The 18,602-nt window shown below is 47.5% G+C and overlaps 1 protein-coding gene across 2 annotated transcripts; it reads right to left on the bottom strand.

Moving 5' to 3' along the window:
* Positions 1-1,276: 1,276 nt before the first annotated feature.
* LOC1277823 (clavesin-2) lies at positions 1,277-18,559 on the bottom strand. 2 transcript variants are annotated; one of them, XM_061662176.1, is made up of 3 exons: positions 17,427-18,559; positions 5,593-6,575; positions 1,277-5,496 (listed from the first exon to the last, which is right to left on the bottom strand). In XM_061662176.1, the coding sequence occupies exons 2-3, from the start codon at positions 6,190-6,192 to the stop codon at positions 4,957-4,959; spliced, it is 1,140 nt and encodes a 379-aa protein (XP_061518160.1). In that variant the 5' UTR covers positions 6,193-6,575; positions 17,427-18,559; the 3' UTR covers positions 1,277-4,956. The 2 variants fall into 2 exon arrangements, with proteins under 2 accessions (XP_061518160.1, XP_061518161.1); XM_061662177.1 differs by having other exon boundaries at positions 17,908-18,559.
* Positions 18,560-18,602: the final 43 nt, after the last annotated feature.

The raw sequence follows: 18,602 nt of genomic DNA, 5'->3' as shown, positions 1-18,602 counted from the left end.
CACCGAGGAAAAGGGGGAGAACTTTCGAGCGATCGCTTGTCACAAGAGAGAGAACACAGAGAGGCGGTTGTTTGGCGAGTCGCGCGTGTTCTTGGTGGGTTGCGATCGATCGATTACCCCTTACGGTTGCGGCGATTGCGTGTTTCTTCTTTCTTCTTATTTGGAGCAAAATCCCACCACCGTGGCAACTACAGTGGGAAGTGAAAGGAGACAGCGGCCGAACCGCCAATCCGCCAGTGATCTTGAAGGTCGGCTTCTTCGCTTGTGCGCGATCACGGGTTCAGCCCCTGAAGAGAGGTCTAGTGTGGCCAATTTCGTGCAGAATGTAGCTCCTTGCAGCTAGAATACAACCGTTGGGGGAGCATTTTGAAAGTTGTCGAGGGTCAAACCGGCGCCTGCAAAAGCCTGATCATTCATTTGCGTACCAAGGTTCGTCGCTTGACGCGCTGACGGGGTAGTCTTTTGTATTGAATGCGTTCGGTTTTTTGGGTTTTTATTTTTCTATCATTTTTCTTTTTCACCAATATCATCGTATTTTCCACGTTAACTTTTTTGAGCACTTACCTTTTTTTTGTTCGATGAGCGGATCAGAGTCAATACACTCTTCCTATTGAATTTTTCATTTCAAGCAAAGGCAGCCGAATCCATAACACAAAACCCCACAAACGCGGGTTCGCGTGGTTTGGTGCGCATCAGCAATTTTAAATGGCGAAAAGATTGGCGTTGGCAAATCGACGGGATCGCTACTTTCTTTCCTCTCTCTCGCTCTCTCTCTCTCTCTCTCGATCGCGAACATTTATGCGATAGGGCGTTGTGGGTCGTAAATTCGCCAACGGTACACTGCTGCTGCTGCTGCTGGGGTTGCTGCTACTAAGCAACTTCTCGGCCTGTGTGAAGGGAAAACCGGAAAAGGATGCTGATGCGCCTAGATGGAAACGATGGGTGGACATTGCCCCGTAGCGCAATCGCGCGAAGTGACTCATTAGCGGGTACAACCCGTCAACCCGTCGTTTCTGGGGTGTATCTGAACACCAAGAAGGTGGTCGATCGAGCTGCAGTGGGAGCACTAACTGTTACAACGCCCACCATCGTCAGTGGTTGACGTTGGCCCCGCCACGATCGCACGCGGATTGCAATCGTTTAGCTCGGTGTGTGCCATCGTCGATGAATCATCTGCCCACTTACTCACGTCGTTGTGTTACTCTGTCGTGTTGGCTGGAAAGACTTTCAGACTTTCGGCGCACAAATAAATGCAATGAAAAGCAAACGCGTAATGTAATGTGAATATGATATTCCGCTCACTGCAAAACAAAACAGGGGGAAAGCTTTCGCAGTAATTATATTTTAACCTTTTTTTCCTTTTCTTTTCTTTACAAATGCACTTTTCGACAAACGATCGATGCAGTGATGCTCTCTAAATTGAAGCGTTTTCTTCGGCTCTTTTTTCTCCACCATTTCCAAAATGCTACTCCTTACTTGCTAAGAAGGACTTACACTATGGAACAAACCGTAACGTACATCCTCCATCTAGGACTTTACACCAAAAAGGACAGAAGAGGAATAATATGGGATAAAGTTGTGAACGTGTAATGCAAGATGTGGATGAAGATGAAGAAATGGTGTGTGTTTGTGTGCTTAGTATAAAGCTAAGTCGCTTATAATTCGATGACCGTAAGAAGAGAGGACAGAAAGCATAAAGCTGTGCACTTCAACGGACGGACTTGAATGAATATCATTACAAACAATGCAATTACACGCCTAGCTACGCCTATCTAGTGCCTTTTTCTTACCCTAATTTATTCGAAATCTTTCACTTCACTTACGAATGCGTTAGAGTTTTGCTGTGATTTATCTTCTAAGAGCATAAGCTCTCTATCTCTTTATTGCCCTTCACTGATAAGGCCACCATGTTTTCTTTTTTTTGTTTACTCTTTATTTTATGCTATTTTTCTCCCTTTTTCTGTTGCATCACACTCGGTGATCACAAAAGGGAAAGTGTGTTTTTTTCTTCAGTTTGCATATTAATTATTAGCTCTCAGTGTGTCCTTGTGCGTTCAAAACCCACCCGCGATTTGCGGGTCAAGTGAGTCTCTTAATTCGAGTCTGTCTGTTTGTGTCTGTGCCCGTGGGCGATGATCTCGAGCAGTTCAATGGACGGCGACTAACCTGTTCGGTTGCAAACCTGGTTGACACCTGGGTCGGGTGAAAATCGAGTGCATTTTAAATACACAGGCATGGTGGAAATTGAAGTATGGAGGCTGAATGGAGCGCAGTGTGTAAACTGTTCATATAATGCGTGTTATATCCTCGGCGGCAAAGGAAAATTATTTCAAGAAGTTGTTACTCATATTTTAAGCTAAATTAGATATTGAAGGGGAAAAACTGTGAAACTCTTTACCCATAAACAGCATCCAACGCTCTACAATGTAGTAGTAATTGGTCTGGCCAGGGGTAGGTTTAGCTTATCGTCACTTACTCTCTTGCAACTGCTTCGATCGCCTTCGACGCGCCGTTAAAAGGCGTATAAAAGTGTCCCAGCCCAAGAAAGATGGACGAAAAGGAAGCGAAATCGGAGGATAATTATGCCGTGCGGTAACTGCAATTAAGTGCATTCTGTTCAAGGAGGAAGGCATCTCGCAAAGGTGTACCTTTTTATCATCCCACAGGAGTCAGCAACGTTAAATGCGTCCCTTTTTTATAACGTTGCGGCGTTCCCTGCGTCGTAAGCAGGGAGCAAAGGAGTTCACCTACAAAACTTCACCTTTACTCGTTTATGTTTTGCTTCCCTCTCTCCCCCTGTTTCATTATTCAGCAGGAAAAAGAAACCGTTTGCCCGCAACCCGACCGACCGTGGTGCCATTGCGTATGGCGCCATCATATACGCAAGCCGCCAAGAACGCGGGCGCGCAGAACCTGTATCGAATGAATGCACGCAAAATGACCGCGATTGGGCACGTGGGTTGGGTGGTGAGCATTAAAATATGCATGCCACCCCACCGTCAACGTCACCAGCGTTTGGTGCAGTTTAATGAAGCACCCGGCCGGCTCGCGCACAAGGCCATATGGTGGTGTGGCTTCACATGTACCGTTCTGCGCTGAGAGTTGGATGAAACATATTAATAACACCCCGAAAGAGAGTGTTTGTGTGTGTGCAAATTCTAGAAATTTGTCTTTTACTCAAGGAAGTAAGGGAGAGTGACTGCTGCCGACCGTTAAAGGCAGGCACAATTTCCTCTTCCCCTTTCGCTTGCCTTAATTAAAGTCTTCATTTCACTGTTCGGCCTCATTACACTTCCCCCCACGGTTCAATTTGTGCCCCTTCCGAACACGTAAGTAAGTCACGCAGCGTCCCCTGTGCACTGCAGCTGCAATGTCCCCAGCCCGAGCGGCGAAGCCTTTCTCCCCTAAACAAAACGGCGCAAACGCACACTACGCGACCGACCAGTACGGTCTGCACATGTATCACATTACTGACCGCATTACTGTGCGCCCGAGACAGGGAGGAGAAACAAAATAACACACACACACACACACACACACCAAAGCGGAAATTGTCCTCCCTCGGCTGGACATGGCGTGCTAAAGACACGCCATCTAAATAAGGGGGTACGGACACTGGCCTACCCTAGAAGGCCAACCGGGTTTTGCCGGTGGTGACTTCGAAAAGCGGGACAGAGATTTCTGCCCAGCCCAGTGGCATTGGGGACTAACCTTGACCATCGTGGGCTTCGAGTGTGCAGCTTAAGACGTAGACGCCTGCTTGAGCGAACCTGCGAAACGGCACGACAGGTGAAGCGCAGAAGGTCGTACTGTTGGTAGTGTTGGTGGGGGTTGATGACTCACGCACTGGACAACTTGAAGCATCCACCAGATGACAATGGGCTTGCGGGAAGTGAAACAATATCAAGGGTTTAGCTAATGTTGACAATTTAAAGCGCCGTTCACGTCTGCAGGTTGGTGTTGGAGTTACGTGCAAGAATGAGCCTTTCTGTTTGGGCCCTATTTTAATATGCAAAATCCCGAACATATTAGGCCATGTAGATGTCAACAAGTAGGCGTAGATACATGAACGATTGGAGCCAAAGTGAGTTGATATATCAGGTGAGCAAACGTATTCAGTGCAATTTGACGTTTTAAAACGAAAATAGAAAGAATACCTGGTTCGATAGTTAGATTTGGTACGGTTGCGACACTGCTCCTTACTTGCTCTGGCTGAACGAATTCAATAATTGTTTCCTATATATCAGACTTTGCGAAGCAAATGTTTTGTTGGAATCCAGTAATATTCAGATCATCGTTTTAATCCAAGTTTTTTGGCTTCTTTCTTCGTAAAACCACATACCATTTCTGCGAGATGATTTTGTTATTGAACAAACTGTCTAATTGTATGTCGATGTATTGGTGCAGAAGAACACCATAAGCCCACCTGATATTTACACTCACTTTGGATTGGAGTATGAAATTCCAGTCAATTAAATCACATTCGTTTAATATCACACATCAGAAGAGTCGCCTTGAAATGTCTTCAATACTCCACGATCATGCACACTTTGTTTTGAAGGAAAGAGAGCGATAGAGGAAAAGAGCGAAAGAGAGAAAGAGAGTTATGTCTTGACACTTAACAACGAAGCGCCATCTGTCGGAATTCTAAACAACTTTCCGCTTCTTCCATGCCGCAATGAGGAAAGAACAGCTTGCTTGGATGAACACACTGCTTCCATGCCTTAAAAACCTCATCAGTTCTACAAGTATAAGGCCCCTCCGTTTCCTAGACACCTGCCAGACTATTTCTCACCAGTTCCTTCACCACCACGAACGTTTCTGTACCCGGTATGAGATCATCATAGCGCAGTGCGGACCACCGTTGGCCACCGTAACGATCCAGTCTTTAGTGGGCTGTTGCTGCTGCTGCTGCTGCTGGCTCGAGCTCAGCTTCATCATCCTCTCGATGCGGTGTCACAACTCACAACCGCCGGCACCGGCCGTCACGCCCAGCAGCGTGTTGGTGGCCGGATCGTTCGCTTTCGCCGTCAGCACACCGATCTTGACGGCGGCCGCCTTGGTGGCAGCCTTCAGGAACTCGGCCCCATTCGAGGCCGAAAGCGAGGACGGTGGCGACGGTGAGCGGGACGGGGCGGGCGAAAGATCCGCACCCTTGCCCTTGCCAACGACCGGCACAAACTGGGCGGGCGTTTTGGTGTAGATCTGCGTCTGGCTGAGGCAGTACGAGGGGGCCGGCTTGGTGACGGTTTGGCTCGATTCGAGCAGCTCGTGGTACCAGTTGAGTGGATTAAACGTTGGTCCCTCGCCCCCCAGCTCCGTCGGTAGGATGTCCCGGGCGACGCAGTCGTGCAGCGTGGACAGGTTGCTACCGTGCAGCTTTATCCGGTCGCGCGTCTTCTCCTTCAGGAAGGGTCGGATGACGGCTAGGGCGGCCTCGACGTACCACGGTTGGCCGATGAAGTGGATCGCCTTGAACCGTACCGGGAAGCAGTCCTAGGGAGGGAAGAGGTTTGGAAAAGGGGATTGTTTTTTTCTCCCGTTAGAGGGCGCTGTCAAACCCGAAAAAAAGCGTCCAAATCACTAACTAACCTGCAGGCCCTCGATCATCAGCTTCAACACCTTCGGGTTGAGGTTGGACGACTGGCGGAAGGTAAAGTTGGTCCAGTCGACGATCGCGATGAACCCGTTCGCCTGGTTCTGCTTGTCCTCGAGCAGCTTCTCGACCGTGAGCAGCATCGCCCGGTACACGGTGACTAGGGAGTAGGACGCGTAGTCCCAGTTGGCGGTAAAGAACACCAGCACCTTGCGGCCCCGCCGGTCCCGGTTCGGCAGCACGCCCGGGAACCCGTCCCGCAGCGCGATCTGTATCGTCTCGTCCAGCACCGAGAGCCGCTGCAGGATGGCGGCGTTGCGCTGCCGGTAGGCGTGATAGTTGATGATGAGCTGGAACGCTTCATTCACGTTGAATTTGCGCGCGTACAGGAAGCGGAACAGGAACTCGTCGTCCTGGAAGCAGGATTTGTCCTTGAGTGCGTAATCGCGGCTCGCTCCGATCAGCTCTTTGAGGGCGATCAGAGCGCGGCTTCGGTCGGTCGGTTCGTTCCGGTTGAAGCCGAGCTTTAGCTCCGAGATGGTGAGATTGTGCCGGTACCGATTGTTTGACCACTCAAAATCGCAAATGTCAGACATTTTGTGTGCGTGTGTGTTAGGGGAAGTTTGCGAAACGAAAATACAAACAACGAACTTTGCTCCGGACTTAACGGAAGCCTCTAAGCTGGCTTGAAGTCCGTTTGACCGCTCCCCGATTTGTTTCGGGCTCTTGTTTTTTTTACTATTCCCAAACCTGGGAAGGGAGGAGTGATTCAGAACCAGATTAACACACACCCCGCGACCAGTGCTGCGGCCAGTGGTTTGTTTATCTCATTGTAGCACACAGCTCCTACTGCTTTTGCTGTGCTGTGTTTGCGTTCTGCCGTTTCAAAACCAGCTCCCCCGGAGCGAAATCGGCCAAAATATAATCCACACTAATGTCTGTGCAAATCCATCGTGAGTCGCTGCTTACGGTGGAGCTCCTGAGGAAGAAATGGAAGAAAAAGTGGGAAAATTAATTTAAAAAATGAAGCCAAAGCGCCTGTGCGTGTTGGCGCCAAATTAGGATCGTTATCTGTGTTTTATTATCGCGTTAAGCGGATTTTTGTGCGATAAAGTAGAGCGATTGATAGGGAAAGATAGCAACTTCCGAACTTCGTTAGCATGTTAAATATTATTTATGAAAATATTAATGACTTTTAATTCCTTTCGAAACCAAAACAAAACAAATCACTTTGTAATTGAGTCATCAGGCGGGATATGAATGGCGAATGATGCTGTAACAAGGGGAATGGTGAGGCTGTACGGCCTCCTTTGTCTCTGAGAGTGCACCGCGTCACTTCAAGGCCTGCTGTGTGGTACAATTACAGGGCAAATTCTTGAAGTGTAATTTCGTACCACTTTCGCTTCGCCCCTACTCCACACACACACACACACACACACACAAGCGAAGCAGCTGTTGAGTAGTGTTTCTTCATCAATATACCCATTAACAATGACGGCCTGAAAGGGGAACAGCAGATATAAGAAAAAACAATACCATTTGCAGCATAATTTGCAGCCGCGGAGGTTAGATTTTCCATTCGCTAAGTGTCGCGCAAACTGAACTGGGGTACCAAAAGGGGGCCACGCGGAGAATTGCATTCGCAACTGCACGCTGCACATGACATAATGCAGGCCAGTGCAGCGTGCGCCACTGTACCAGATGCGGGCAAAGCAACCGCAGCAGCCACCGGTAGATAGGGTTTCTTACCGTGTTTGTGGCCCCGTGTGTGTGTCCGTGTGTAACTGAAACATTTGCTATTAGTAACAGAACAGCTTGAAATTGAAATTGAATTTTCAACAAACCATTTCAAACGTGCTCCATAAAAAAAAGCTGTATTAAAGCTTTTTAATGAGCAAATGCAGAGAATCACGTCCCACACACGGCTCAACAAATCCCCCCAAGCCGCAATCATTTACCGGTTGGAAGTTCCATATACATAAACAGCAATGCCGGTGCAAAAATCAATTCCACACCATTCCAGAAAGCCCTCGGGGGGAAGAGAGAGAGAGAGAGAGCGAGAGAGCGAAAGCTAAACGTAGTAGGCGAGCAGGTAATGAATGTAAATTGCGTTTTGCAGGAAAGCGCATCGATTTGCATCCAAATCCTTGGTGCGCGCCCGAAGGTTGAGCGCGCAAAAGTTTAAATTGAATTGCGATTTCGATTGTTGGCAGCGAGCGAAGGTGAAGCTGGTGATAAGAGCTTTTGTCTGGGGGGAGAGAACTTTAACGATGCGAAAAGGGAGTTGACTTTTAATTTCGTGCACCCAGAAGCATGGCACGGCATGGTTCGAAGTGATAAGGAAGGACAAGAACGAAGGAGCAAAAGGATGTCCGTTTTGACAAAAGGCACCCTGGGGAGCTGGCAGACAAAGTTTGATCGATAGCAAAAGGGGAACGTTTAATTTAAAGTGGTACATTTGAGGCACAAATTCAAGGTGCAATTGCACCGGGAGGCGAATTTAATGGTCTATGGTATACAAAATTGTCTAAAATACAATTCCAAAAATTCAAGGTAAATTTAAAAATATTTTCTAATTTAAAACACATTTTTGATGCCACTTAAATCCACCTTTAGCCAATCAAACACACATTTCAACGCCATAGCGGGCTCCCTGCGGCACAAATCGCCCCATTCATATGGCTTACAGCTGTTCAAAGGCTCATAAAAACACCCCCAGTCGCCCCAAACAGCCCGTTCCAGGAAAAGCATCCGTAAATCAGCATCTAGCTTGTGGTGTGCGTAGGAGAAGCGAAAATAAACCGAAATCACCTACCACTTTACACACCTTGTTTTGGGGGGCTCTTCCCGTCTGAATGCACTCATTGTACGGCCCCGTTCGGCCTGCGGAAGAGCGGACAGACAGGCTAAAATGAGATCATCGGCACTGCTATATGGTGACTGGCCAGTGTGACACTGGTGTAAGTCTGTTGCGACTTAGTTTCACACATTTCTGCTCAGTTTTAGTATAAATAGAGATGAAACCAATCCCTTCAGGTTCATCCAATTCAACCATCGGAGCAGCAGAATTATCCGTTTGCTCTTTATTTTTGGAAACTCGATACAGCAAACCAACACGAAAGTCTATGATTTGCATGTGAATTGTTTTATAATGAGAACCAGAACGCATATTAATGTAGGTGCAATACCCTCCGCGGAAGGATGAGTCATCTATCTCTGGCAGCTTCTCTCTCTCTGTCTCGTGTGTCTCATTTTCCCTTCGAGCTTCTTCTGTGTGTTAGCAAACATCCAACCGCTTTTACTTTGAATACGAGAGTTGGATGAATCACAGTCACGGGGCCAACCGACAAGTACATTGGATCGGAAGTAGACAGGGATAGTCTAAAAATGGGAAGTCTACTGGTTCCCCTGTCCAGTCCAATATGGCAGTCACAAAGCGCATGATGCAGGCCTTCTCCGTTGTCGTTTTGGTGGCCATAATTGTCAGTGTTGTGTGCACAACATTGTCGTTATTGTCGTCATTTCCCCTTGGGTACGATGATCATTGATGATCGTGTATTTGGCTTCTAGAACGTTTTGAAACGATGCCAGCAAAACGTCCCATTTGCTTATTTGTTTTTGAATTTGATGATGCGTGTGTGTGCTGCAAAACAAATCGTAACTATCGATCGAGCTGATGTTGGCCAGTGGCCACCAACATACCACATTTCCAATGCTGAGGCCGAGGCTTGGAAATGACAAATCGCAGCGCCCCGGAGGAGGCTTGGCCCAGCGCAAATAGACATCGAATATGGGGTAGTGGCAGTTGTCCATAATTTGCTTCCAATTTCACTTTTCCCCATTTTTTTGGAAAAGGTAAATGGGGTCATTTCACTATTATGTTGTGTCGTCGAAATGTGTCCATCACACAGAGGTTGGTTTTCGGTTGACGTTGTCCAACATTTTATAATCCAACGCCTAATTTCCCACTGCACTTCGACACGGTGCAAACGGTGGAAGTTAAGCCCCTTTTTTCCTGTTGCTACTGCTACTGCTGCTGACCGAATAACCCAAATTAAATACCAAAAAAACCCCACTGACACCAGCACCAGTAGTTCGATGCACAAGATTAGTGTCCCAACACTTCCCCATTTCATCAGCCCCTATTCCAGGGTCTGCGAGCCTTATTAACGCGCCACGGACGGTGGGACAAAGCAGTGCGATTAATCCGTGTAGTACCGCGTTGCCCTAATGTTGGCCCAGCTCACGATCACACGATGAAGATTGTCTTACGTGCTTAGCTGAAGCGTGTTCAGCTCGGGAAGCCATTTCCAAGGCCCCAAACAAAGAGAGAGAAAGAAAGTGTGTAAAAAAAGGCCTTACAAATTATCTCCACACAAAACAATGAAACAAGCAATATGGGCACGAGCTTTGTGTGCTTTGCTTGCTTGCTTGGTGGCAGAAAATCACCCCGTTTTTTTTTTCTTGTAGCGGAAGTGCATCTATTTGCAAGCACGTTATGCAAGTTTGCACCGACCGCTCTTTTCGCTTCGTGTTCGTGTTGGTGAAGGAAGGGGACCGTAATGTTTATTTATCTATTCGAATACGGGGGAAGTGGGCTAGTGGGGGTACTCCGGTACTCGGATGAGTAGGGGGCACACCGAAGGAATGGACAACCTTTTTCTTGTGATTCATCCGGGAATGGGCGGTTTCGTAATAAAACTTTATACGAAATGAGTGCCTCGATCGATCTAATGTCCCCCCCTCTTCGAGGCACGACTCATGCCCACTACTGTGTCCATCAATCAATTGCATTAACAAATCTGTTTCCGATTCCGTGACCGTAGTACTTTCTCTCCGTTTCCTGCTTGCAGCTCGAGGGAACAAAACTGTTGTATCTAAACACGAGACTGATAAGATTCGAGAGCTTGAAAATAGCCCTTGCCCGTTTTGTTATCGTGCCTGTGTTCTTTCGAAATCGTTATCGACAGGTGTTGCTGGTGGTAGTAGCTTAAATAGTTGCACCCAACTTTGGTGCAAAGCTGTTGCGAAGAATCGATATACCCGAAGCGATAAGCGATATCGGGTAGGAAGTTTCCAAGTTGTAGTAATGTTTGGGTAAGGGAGTTTACTTCCTTTTAAATAGTTTATTTTGCATTTTAAGGCATTTTTACATCATAATAGTCACATTGGAATGACTATAAATTGAATGTTGTCAAGCAAATTGCATACTTTTGGGCGAATTTTGTAAGAACGCCTTAATTTATGCATTATTAAGAGCAGAATTGCCTTAACATGATCGTTACCTTGCATTCATAACTGTTCTTATGTTTTGTGCTCTCATCTCACGATGTACTTGTATTACATTCGTCGTAGAATTGAATGAAAACGACTTTTCCCCCGTCATTATAACACCGTTCTGACGCGAGTGCAAAAATGTCGTCCTTGAAGCGACCGGCTGCGGCTGCTGCTGCGTCCCTTCCGTTCACCAATCAATTATCACACACCTCGCCGCCTCTTGACAAAAACAGGTCCCCAAACCGGTTCGCTGCGCATTCTAGCAACCGATCTACTGTAACGGCTGTAACAGACAGTGCGTGAAGATTGTAGTGCAGAACCATCGCACGCAAGTGTCGCTGCGCGTAATCCTAGCACCCCTCGGCGCTCGCATCGTTGCGCACACCTGCACCAACCCGATTCTAATCAAGATCGTACAAAAAAGCTTGATTCTAGGTTCTCGTAGTGCCATGTTTTGCTTACGAAACGAAAGCGGCGAACCGTTTCCGATACTGATACAGCATCAGTATGCAAAGCAGTGACGGCGATCTCGATGCGCGGGCGACGGGCATTAAGTATGTGTCGTCGCAGCACCGTAAATCGTACAACAGCGTCTGTCTGGAATTTGGAAGCGTAAAGGGCCGCACAGCCTACACGGGCCGGTGCGTGGTCGGAATGGTATGTATTTGGCAGCAGAAGTCGGCGCCTTAATAGGACTCCAAGCATACGATCCAAGCATTGCGTAGGATGCTTCCTTTCTCTCACTCACACACTCTCTATAGGTAGTCGGGTAAGGGTAGAGCCTTAACATCGAAAGACCACTCTCAACTAGTGCCTCGAGGCAACACTGGACGCTACGCTCACATGTAACCAGTTACAGGCCATAGATAGAAGTAGCAACGTCTAACAACAGGCGTATATACTTCAATTTTCTCACATTACCGGTGAAGCAATAACTGGCACTGGGAGATCTGGCATTAATCCAGCTTCTGCTATCTGTCCATAAAAGGTTTTAGATCATAAAAATAAATGAAACTCGGTTCCTTTTACGCGGAACAGATCTGCGCGAGTTATTTTATTGCTGCAAGAGCTGTTTCACAATTCAGTATTGTTTCTAACTCCACTTTGAGCGCCAATTAAAGTTCGCAACCCCGGTTCGAGCAAGTTAGATAGATCTGAGAAGTAGCAGAGGTAGTAGTAGCACGAGGTCCAAGGTTAGCCATTACACCCAGAACGGCATGAGAACGGTGATGACGGTGATGATGATGATGATTCATTTTAACGCACCGTACTGGTTGAGGTCAATTAGATCTCACGAGAAAATGGCACTAACAAACAAACACACACAAACTCACCTACAGACAGACAGACACCCCTCCCGGGTCTCAAGGCCCTGCCAGTTGTCTGCCATTTGGAAGGTTAGCGTGGAAGCTGTCGGACAAAAGAGCTTCAACGGGCGCAGGCATGACAAGGCTAGAACCAAGAACGGTTGCTCGCATCGTAAAACCCAAAGGTGCAAAGATCGCGATCATCGTACGCCCCCCCGTACCCGTACTCCGTCTTCCTCCTCAAGGTGACATCTACCCGCCGGAGAGACGGAGAGCGTTCTTTGTGGCGAGGGAGCGACAGCACCTAGACAGCAACTAGAAGCTGCTGCTGTTAACTTTGTCGTGTTTGGGGGTGGTTTATGCGTGGAAACCTTACAACTACTTCGCATGGTGGTCGTTGCTGTTGAGAGATGTCATCCGGAATGGCAAGTTAATGAGCGCCGGAGTGGAGATTGTTATTTCATTTGTAAAGCCTTTACCGAGAACCACAACCTACGATCGAATGCAACTTCTTGCTCCAACGCCACACGATCAAGTCGTTCAAGGTCGTTATTCGGATGAGAAGAGTGCTCCGGCACTGAATTCCTCCACCTTGGGTGGGTAGCTCATTTGAAACCATGCAGAAAAGAAGGCAAACATTTGCTGCTGCACTTAGCCAGCGAGTACTGTGCCTACGCCCGTAGAGTGTGTAAGTAATGTTATGGCGTAGCTTAATTGATCATCCATCGGAGGGGGGATACTTTGGTAACACGATAACGAGCATTACATTACCGGAGGGCAAGCAACTCTTTTGAAAAGCTGGCAAGTAATTACACCCAAACCAAGCCGATCGATCGATCGATCGATCGTGAGATTCTACCGCAAGCGCAAACGAAGGCGTTGGGAGATCGATTGATCGCGAGCGCTGCGAGATTTATCAGTTCTCCGTGGTAAGATCGATTCAATTCATCGATCTATCTCACTCGTGGATCCTCACACAATGCTTTAAAGACGCAAGTCAGCATGATCACTACCCCCCCCCCCCCTCTCCCACTACCAAAGATGTGGTGGGGCTGTGTGGGTGTGGAGCATTTGGTTCTGGTTCTCACACGAGTATCAAATGGAGCCTTTTACTAGGTTGCCCGAACCGTTGCCCGCAATTGAAGTTCTTTGGCTTCGGGAGTGCGGGCATTTGATTTGCATTACATGGGAGATGAGCACATGATGAGGTGTGTGTGTGTTTGTGTCGGTTTGTGGTTTATTTATAGACCTTGTTCTCTCGCACCTCGCACGGAGCAGCAGCAGCACCAGAGAACAATTAGTTTGCCAAGATGCTCGATTAGATAGGAATTTTTGAATGTTCTGCTCATTTCCATTTTTCACAAGCAACAGATCGACCTGGGGGCGATCGAGGTTTATCAGAGGGTACCATGACGTCATCGTGGCATGCTCAGTAGAGCGTGCCGGTGTATTACAGGGTTTCCCACGATTTATTGGTTGGTACCCATCAATTTTTGGTGGGTTCCCATATTTTATTCGTGCGTTCCCACGATTTTTTGGTCGTTTCCCAGAATTGTTTGGTCCAATTGTATTGATATCCAATCGGAAAATACCAAAAAATTATGGGAACGAACCAAAAATCTATGGGATACGACCAAAAAATCGTGGGAACGCACCAAAAAATCATGGGAACTGACCAATACATCGTGGGAAACCCTGTAAGAATCGACAACACGATAGACAGCAGCAGAAGCCACCCAACGGCCAAAAAGCTCACTCATGTGATGAAATCATGGAACCATTCAACCATGGGTCAGTAGTAGTGGTAGCCTCCAGATAGCCTCCAATCCCCAAAATGTCAACGTTAAAGGTAAAAGTTCACCTTTGCCAAATTGCGCAATAAAAGCCAACTTTGAGGTCGAAAACGGAAACGGGAACGGGCCCCAAAACTGCATTGTAGCTGCTGGCACATTTGTCATTCACACACCAAAAACAGCGACAGTAGTATGGGGGAAAATGGCAAAATAAACACACAAAACCAACGGACCTGCTGAGACAGTGGGGACTGTGTTTTTGGTGTGGGAATTTTTGGGGCGTCTGTCAAGGTCTCTGAAGCATTGGGTTTTGTATTACAAACGTCTGACAGTCGACAATGGAAAGGGGTATGCAGAATAGCTTGACTTAATCGGTGGTTTAATTATGTTACTTTTTGAGGGGAGGGGTTTGCGCGATGGCCTTAAAGATGCTCATCCGCGTGTCTGAAGGGCATCACGTTCATGGTTCAATTTCCAAGGAAGTCAGACATCCCTGCTTTAATTAATCTCATTACTTTACAAAAACGCCGGAAGTGGAGTTGCCCCTTATGCTCTTTACTGGCATACAACCGGCTTGCGACACCTTTCATTCGACGAACGTGCGCCGCCCCAACATGGACCTAATTAAAGGCTATTCCCTACTTATTCTTGTTTTTGTTTTAAGTGCTCCAATGCCCTTCTCAGGTACAAATGATATGCAGATTTCTCTCACCATCCCACAGGTCCCGGTCTCTCGGTGTGCTCCTTCGCGAGTGTGTGTTTGCTCCGTACTTTAGTAGTGCCGGGGCCGTTCCCTGTTTTGCATCCTGATGCTCTAATTCCACCGCCCGAGTAACCGGGTTAGGGAGCAAGCGCAAGACTGTATTGAAAAAAGGAGGACAACCTTCTTATGCCATGGCATAACTGCGCCGTGTGTTTGATGTAAATTGTGTGGCTATTGCTTGCTGTTCAGCAGTGTACAGCAGGCATCAGTTCAACTCATGCTCAAGCCCTCAAGTCAGTAGAAAGTCCCTTTTTCGTGTCGTTCGGTGTCGTGTCTTTTGCTCCCCTTTTTTTTAACTCCCATTTGTAAGGGAAAAGAGGGAGATTTCCAGTGGAAACGATTTATGTACACGCACACATTAACGTGTCAGTGTCTCGGATCATTCGGCGACAATAACGGCGGAACTCGGAAGTGGGCGTTAACATGCCACTAGAGATGTTGCATTTACGACAACCCCAAAAAGGCGCCCTCTTCAAGCTCTGTGTGTGTGTTTTTTTGTGCAAAGTATGTCCTGTGCTCGGTTCAAGTGCTCTCCCCTTTATGAATTCTTCTTGTGGGCTGCCATGTGGGCGCCAACAATCTCCCACCCCATCGGGGCAACAGCTTCCGATCGATTTATTGTGGCGGTTGCCAGTTTGGAACGGTTTCAGCGGGTAGGATTTGTTATTCATTTCAACACTTTAAACCTCGGCAGATGGGAATAGATTATTTCACAATCATCCGCGGCCAGCGGTTGAGTGGTTTTGAGCCGCTTCGAGAAGAATCTTTCCCAAGACACCGCTCCTAACTCCATTAACTCCATCTCATTAACAAGGGGGTTCGGTTTACGGATGCGGTCGTTTTTTTGGGTTTTGTTTTAAGATAACAACCGTCCCAAAAGGAACTTTGATCGGCTTCGTGTGTGTGTTTTTTTGGCAAATAAATTATCATGCACACACGCGCGCGCGCACGCGAGAGAGAGACACGGGAGGATAAGTTTTCGTTCCATGGCGGCTGCTGCTCCTCAAGATGGCTTATCGCAACAACACGGACACGGACAAACCTGTTCCATCATGTCCCGCATGGTCTCGCATGGCCCGGGAAGAATGGAAACCGTCCAAAAGAGCCGTTGGCCACCAACGATTTTTTTTGCGCACGAATGTGAAATGGAAAGCATAGTTGGAGGAAAGAGGGGGTAAAAAATGCAGCATGAAGCAGAAACGGCCTCCGGGAGGTTTTTTTCTATTTTTTTCGAGGGGTTTTGGAAGGAAGGAACATGACAATCACGGCTGTCGGTTCGGCGATTCCTGCCCAAACATGCCAGCGACGAAAAATTCGCCTCAAGCTCTGCTTCATTTCCGTTCTGGATCACGCTGTATTCTTTCCTTCAAATTTTCCTGTCCTGGCCAGGCGCAATGTATCGTGCTCCTTTCCAATTAGAAACTCCAACGGCCGCCGACTCAAAAACAAGTTCTTCGCGTGCCCATGTGTTGGTGTGATTGCGTGGAACAATCCGGATACAATGTGCCGGTCCCTTCAATCCTGCCCCTTCGTTCAACCCCCCTCAAAGCTCAGCATAAAAGCTTATTATTGTCAAACACACGCACACCCATAGACACACACAGTGCGCGGCAGACGCGATCGCGTCAAAATGGTTCCGCAGCTTCCCTTTGGGCGCGTCGCGTCGGCTGCACACACAGAAAACCGATCGCTAGCGTGTTGGAGAGATCGTGCCTAAAAGGTAGGTGTACCTTGCGCGCGTGTATTGGTGTGTTTATGGGTCTGTTTTGTTCTCTTGGTTGGGGGGTGACCGTTCTTCTTAAACCGAGAAGGTCGAGGTCGTGTGTGCATTCCCAGGCGTTCCCCCCCATTTCATTGCTTGGGAAGCGAAATTGGAAAGCTTGTTCGAGAAGATAAATGATGCTGTTTTTGATTTGATCTTTCTTGTTGAGTAGCGGGGAGCAACGGGGACTTGTTTCACTGTGGATACGGTTCTTTGACCGGGATTTAGATGTCAGTATTAGATAGACTCGCTTGTACGCTTGTGTGCTATCTAATAAACCCAACCATTTTTCTTCATAAAATTTCGATTCAAACTACGCCCTAATGGTCACATTTCTGTCACAGATATTAGCCCCATTAGCACACCATCAAAGAGACGAATTGGATCGTGATATGGGTGAGCATTAAATAGAACCTTGGAACCTCGGGAGGGACAATAATTGAAGCTGATCAATAATTTGTGCTCCCGCACAGTGGTGAGTTTGATAGGAAAAAAGAACGTATTTTTATTCTATTCGAACATGGCAAACCCTGTGGTAAGTAATACAAAGCATTTGTGGATGCAAAACTGCCCTACAGCACAATGAATCAGCCGACCAGCGGGGGAAGAAAAACAAACCCACGGGCACGGAGCTGCGTTCAACCGCGAAGATTGACTCACGAATGTCACATACGGTCGTTTCAGTGGGTTTGTAGTTATTTCTTTTTACCACCACACACACACACACACACCAAGCTAAAAGTGTCTCATATACCCGGCACGTAAGCTTTTTTTTGTTTTTTGCTCCCTTCATTTATTTATTTTGAAATTCCCTAGTGGGCAATTTTCCAGATAAAAACTAAATTAAACTTTCAACGACAGTGAGGAAAGGTGAAAGCGCGACAAACTCTACTAGCCATGTTGTACAGTTAGTCAGCCATCTAATTACCTTTTTTTTCTTTTGCGTACCCGTGCACCGGTCGTTTATGCAATGCGTGTGTTCTCCACGGCGTGTTCGGCTGCGCAAGGAGAGAAGCAAGCAGTAGCCTGGCGCAACGTGCCACGGAACAGGTGGTATTGCGTAGCCGGTTTGCGATTCTAACACCGCAATGATAGTGTTTCACTGCACCTCGATGACTCCCTTGATGGGTGGAAGGGAAGCGGGGTGTGCACAGCACTGTATGAGGTTTTTTTGCGCGCCAACACGACTACTACACCAATCACTATAGTGAGACTCACGTGTACGGACTACTAGAACGGACTCGTGTTCTCATGGCTTGCTACGGTTACCGTGCGCGTGTGTGTGTTTGTGTGAGGGAGTGTATAGAATATTGTCAAACACACTAGCGGGGCGAATCGGAATTGACCGTGAAGCTTTCCGAACGAATTTTTATAATTTTGTGTACATAGGCCCTTTTTTAACAACAAACCTTCAGCCGGAATGCAGCAAGCCGCAAGCGATGGTGTTTGGTGCTGTACCGCGTAGACACGTACGTTATTTATTCAAAGCTCGCGTAGTAAACACGGAACACGCAAGCATATTCGAACGTGTTTTAGCAATCGAATGAATTATGCTTATTTTGTGTAGATCAACACGAGCTATCACATTCCCTTTTGGCGTTGGTGCACTGTTTACAAAATTTCCACTATCTTCCGTTTCTTTGACTACTATTTTCATCCACACAGAACGGTAAACACTCGCTCACACCTCACATATGTTTTGCCGATGCACACGTTTCACAACAATGCCGCACACTCAATATCGGGCACATCAAGGAGAGGGGGGAAGCGCATCCACCGCAATAGATTTATTGGACAAGAGGGAAAACCCCTCCACCGAATGTTACACAAACCACTAATCGGCCGGATCGTACCGGGGTACCGGGGCTCTGTGATCGAAGTGTACGTACGTCAACAACACAGAGGTTACGCGAGGTGTGTAGTACCCGGCACAGCGTATACGCAACAGCAGGCACACGGCGTTTAGGCAAACGGTTTTTTACGCTACAGCGCGAGACTCGTGGTTCCGGTTGCGACTGCTCGGTTTGAATTTTTCTCTTGAACTGACGAGCGTAGGGGTGGAACGATTGCTCGCGCACGAAACTTCCCCTCGAGACCGCACTAT

The sequence above is a fragment of the Anopheles gambiae genome, chromosome 3 (genome assembly GCF_943734735.2).
Source record: "Anopheles gambiae chromosome 3, idAnoGambNW_F1_1, whole genome shotgun sequence".
NCBI classification, from domain to species: domain Eukaryota; kingdom Metazoa; phylum Arthropoda; class Insecta; order Diptera; family Culicidae; genus Anopheles; species Anopheles gambiae.
Note: the sequence above shows the minus strand (reverse complement) of the source record. Positions and strands in the feature narration are given on the sequence as shown.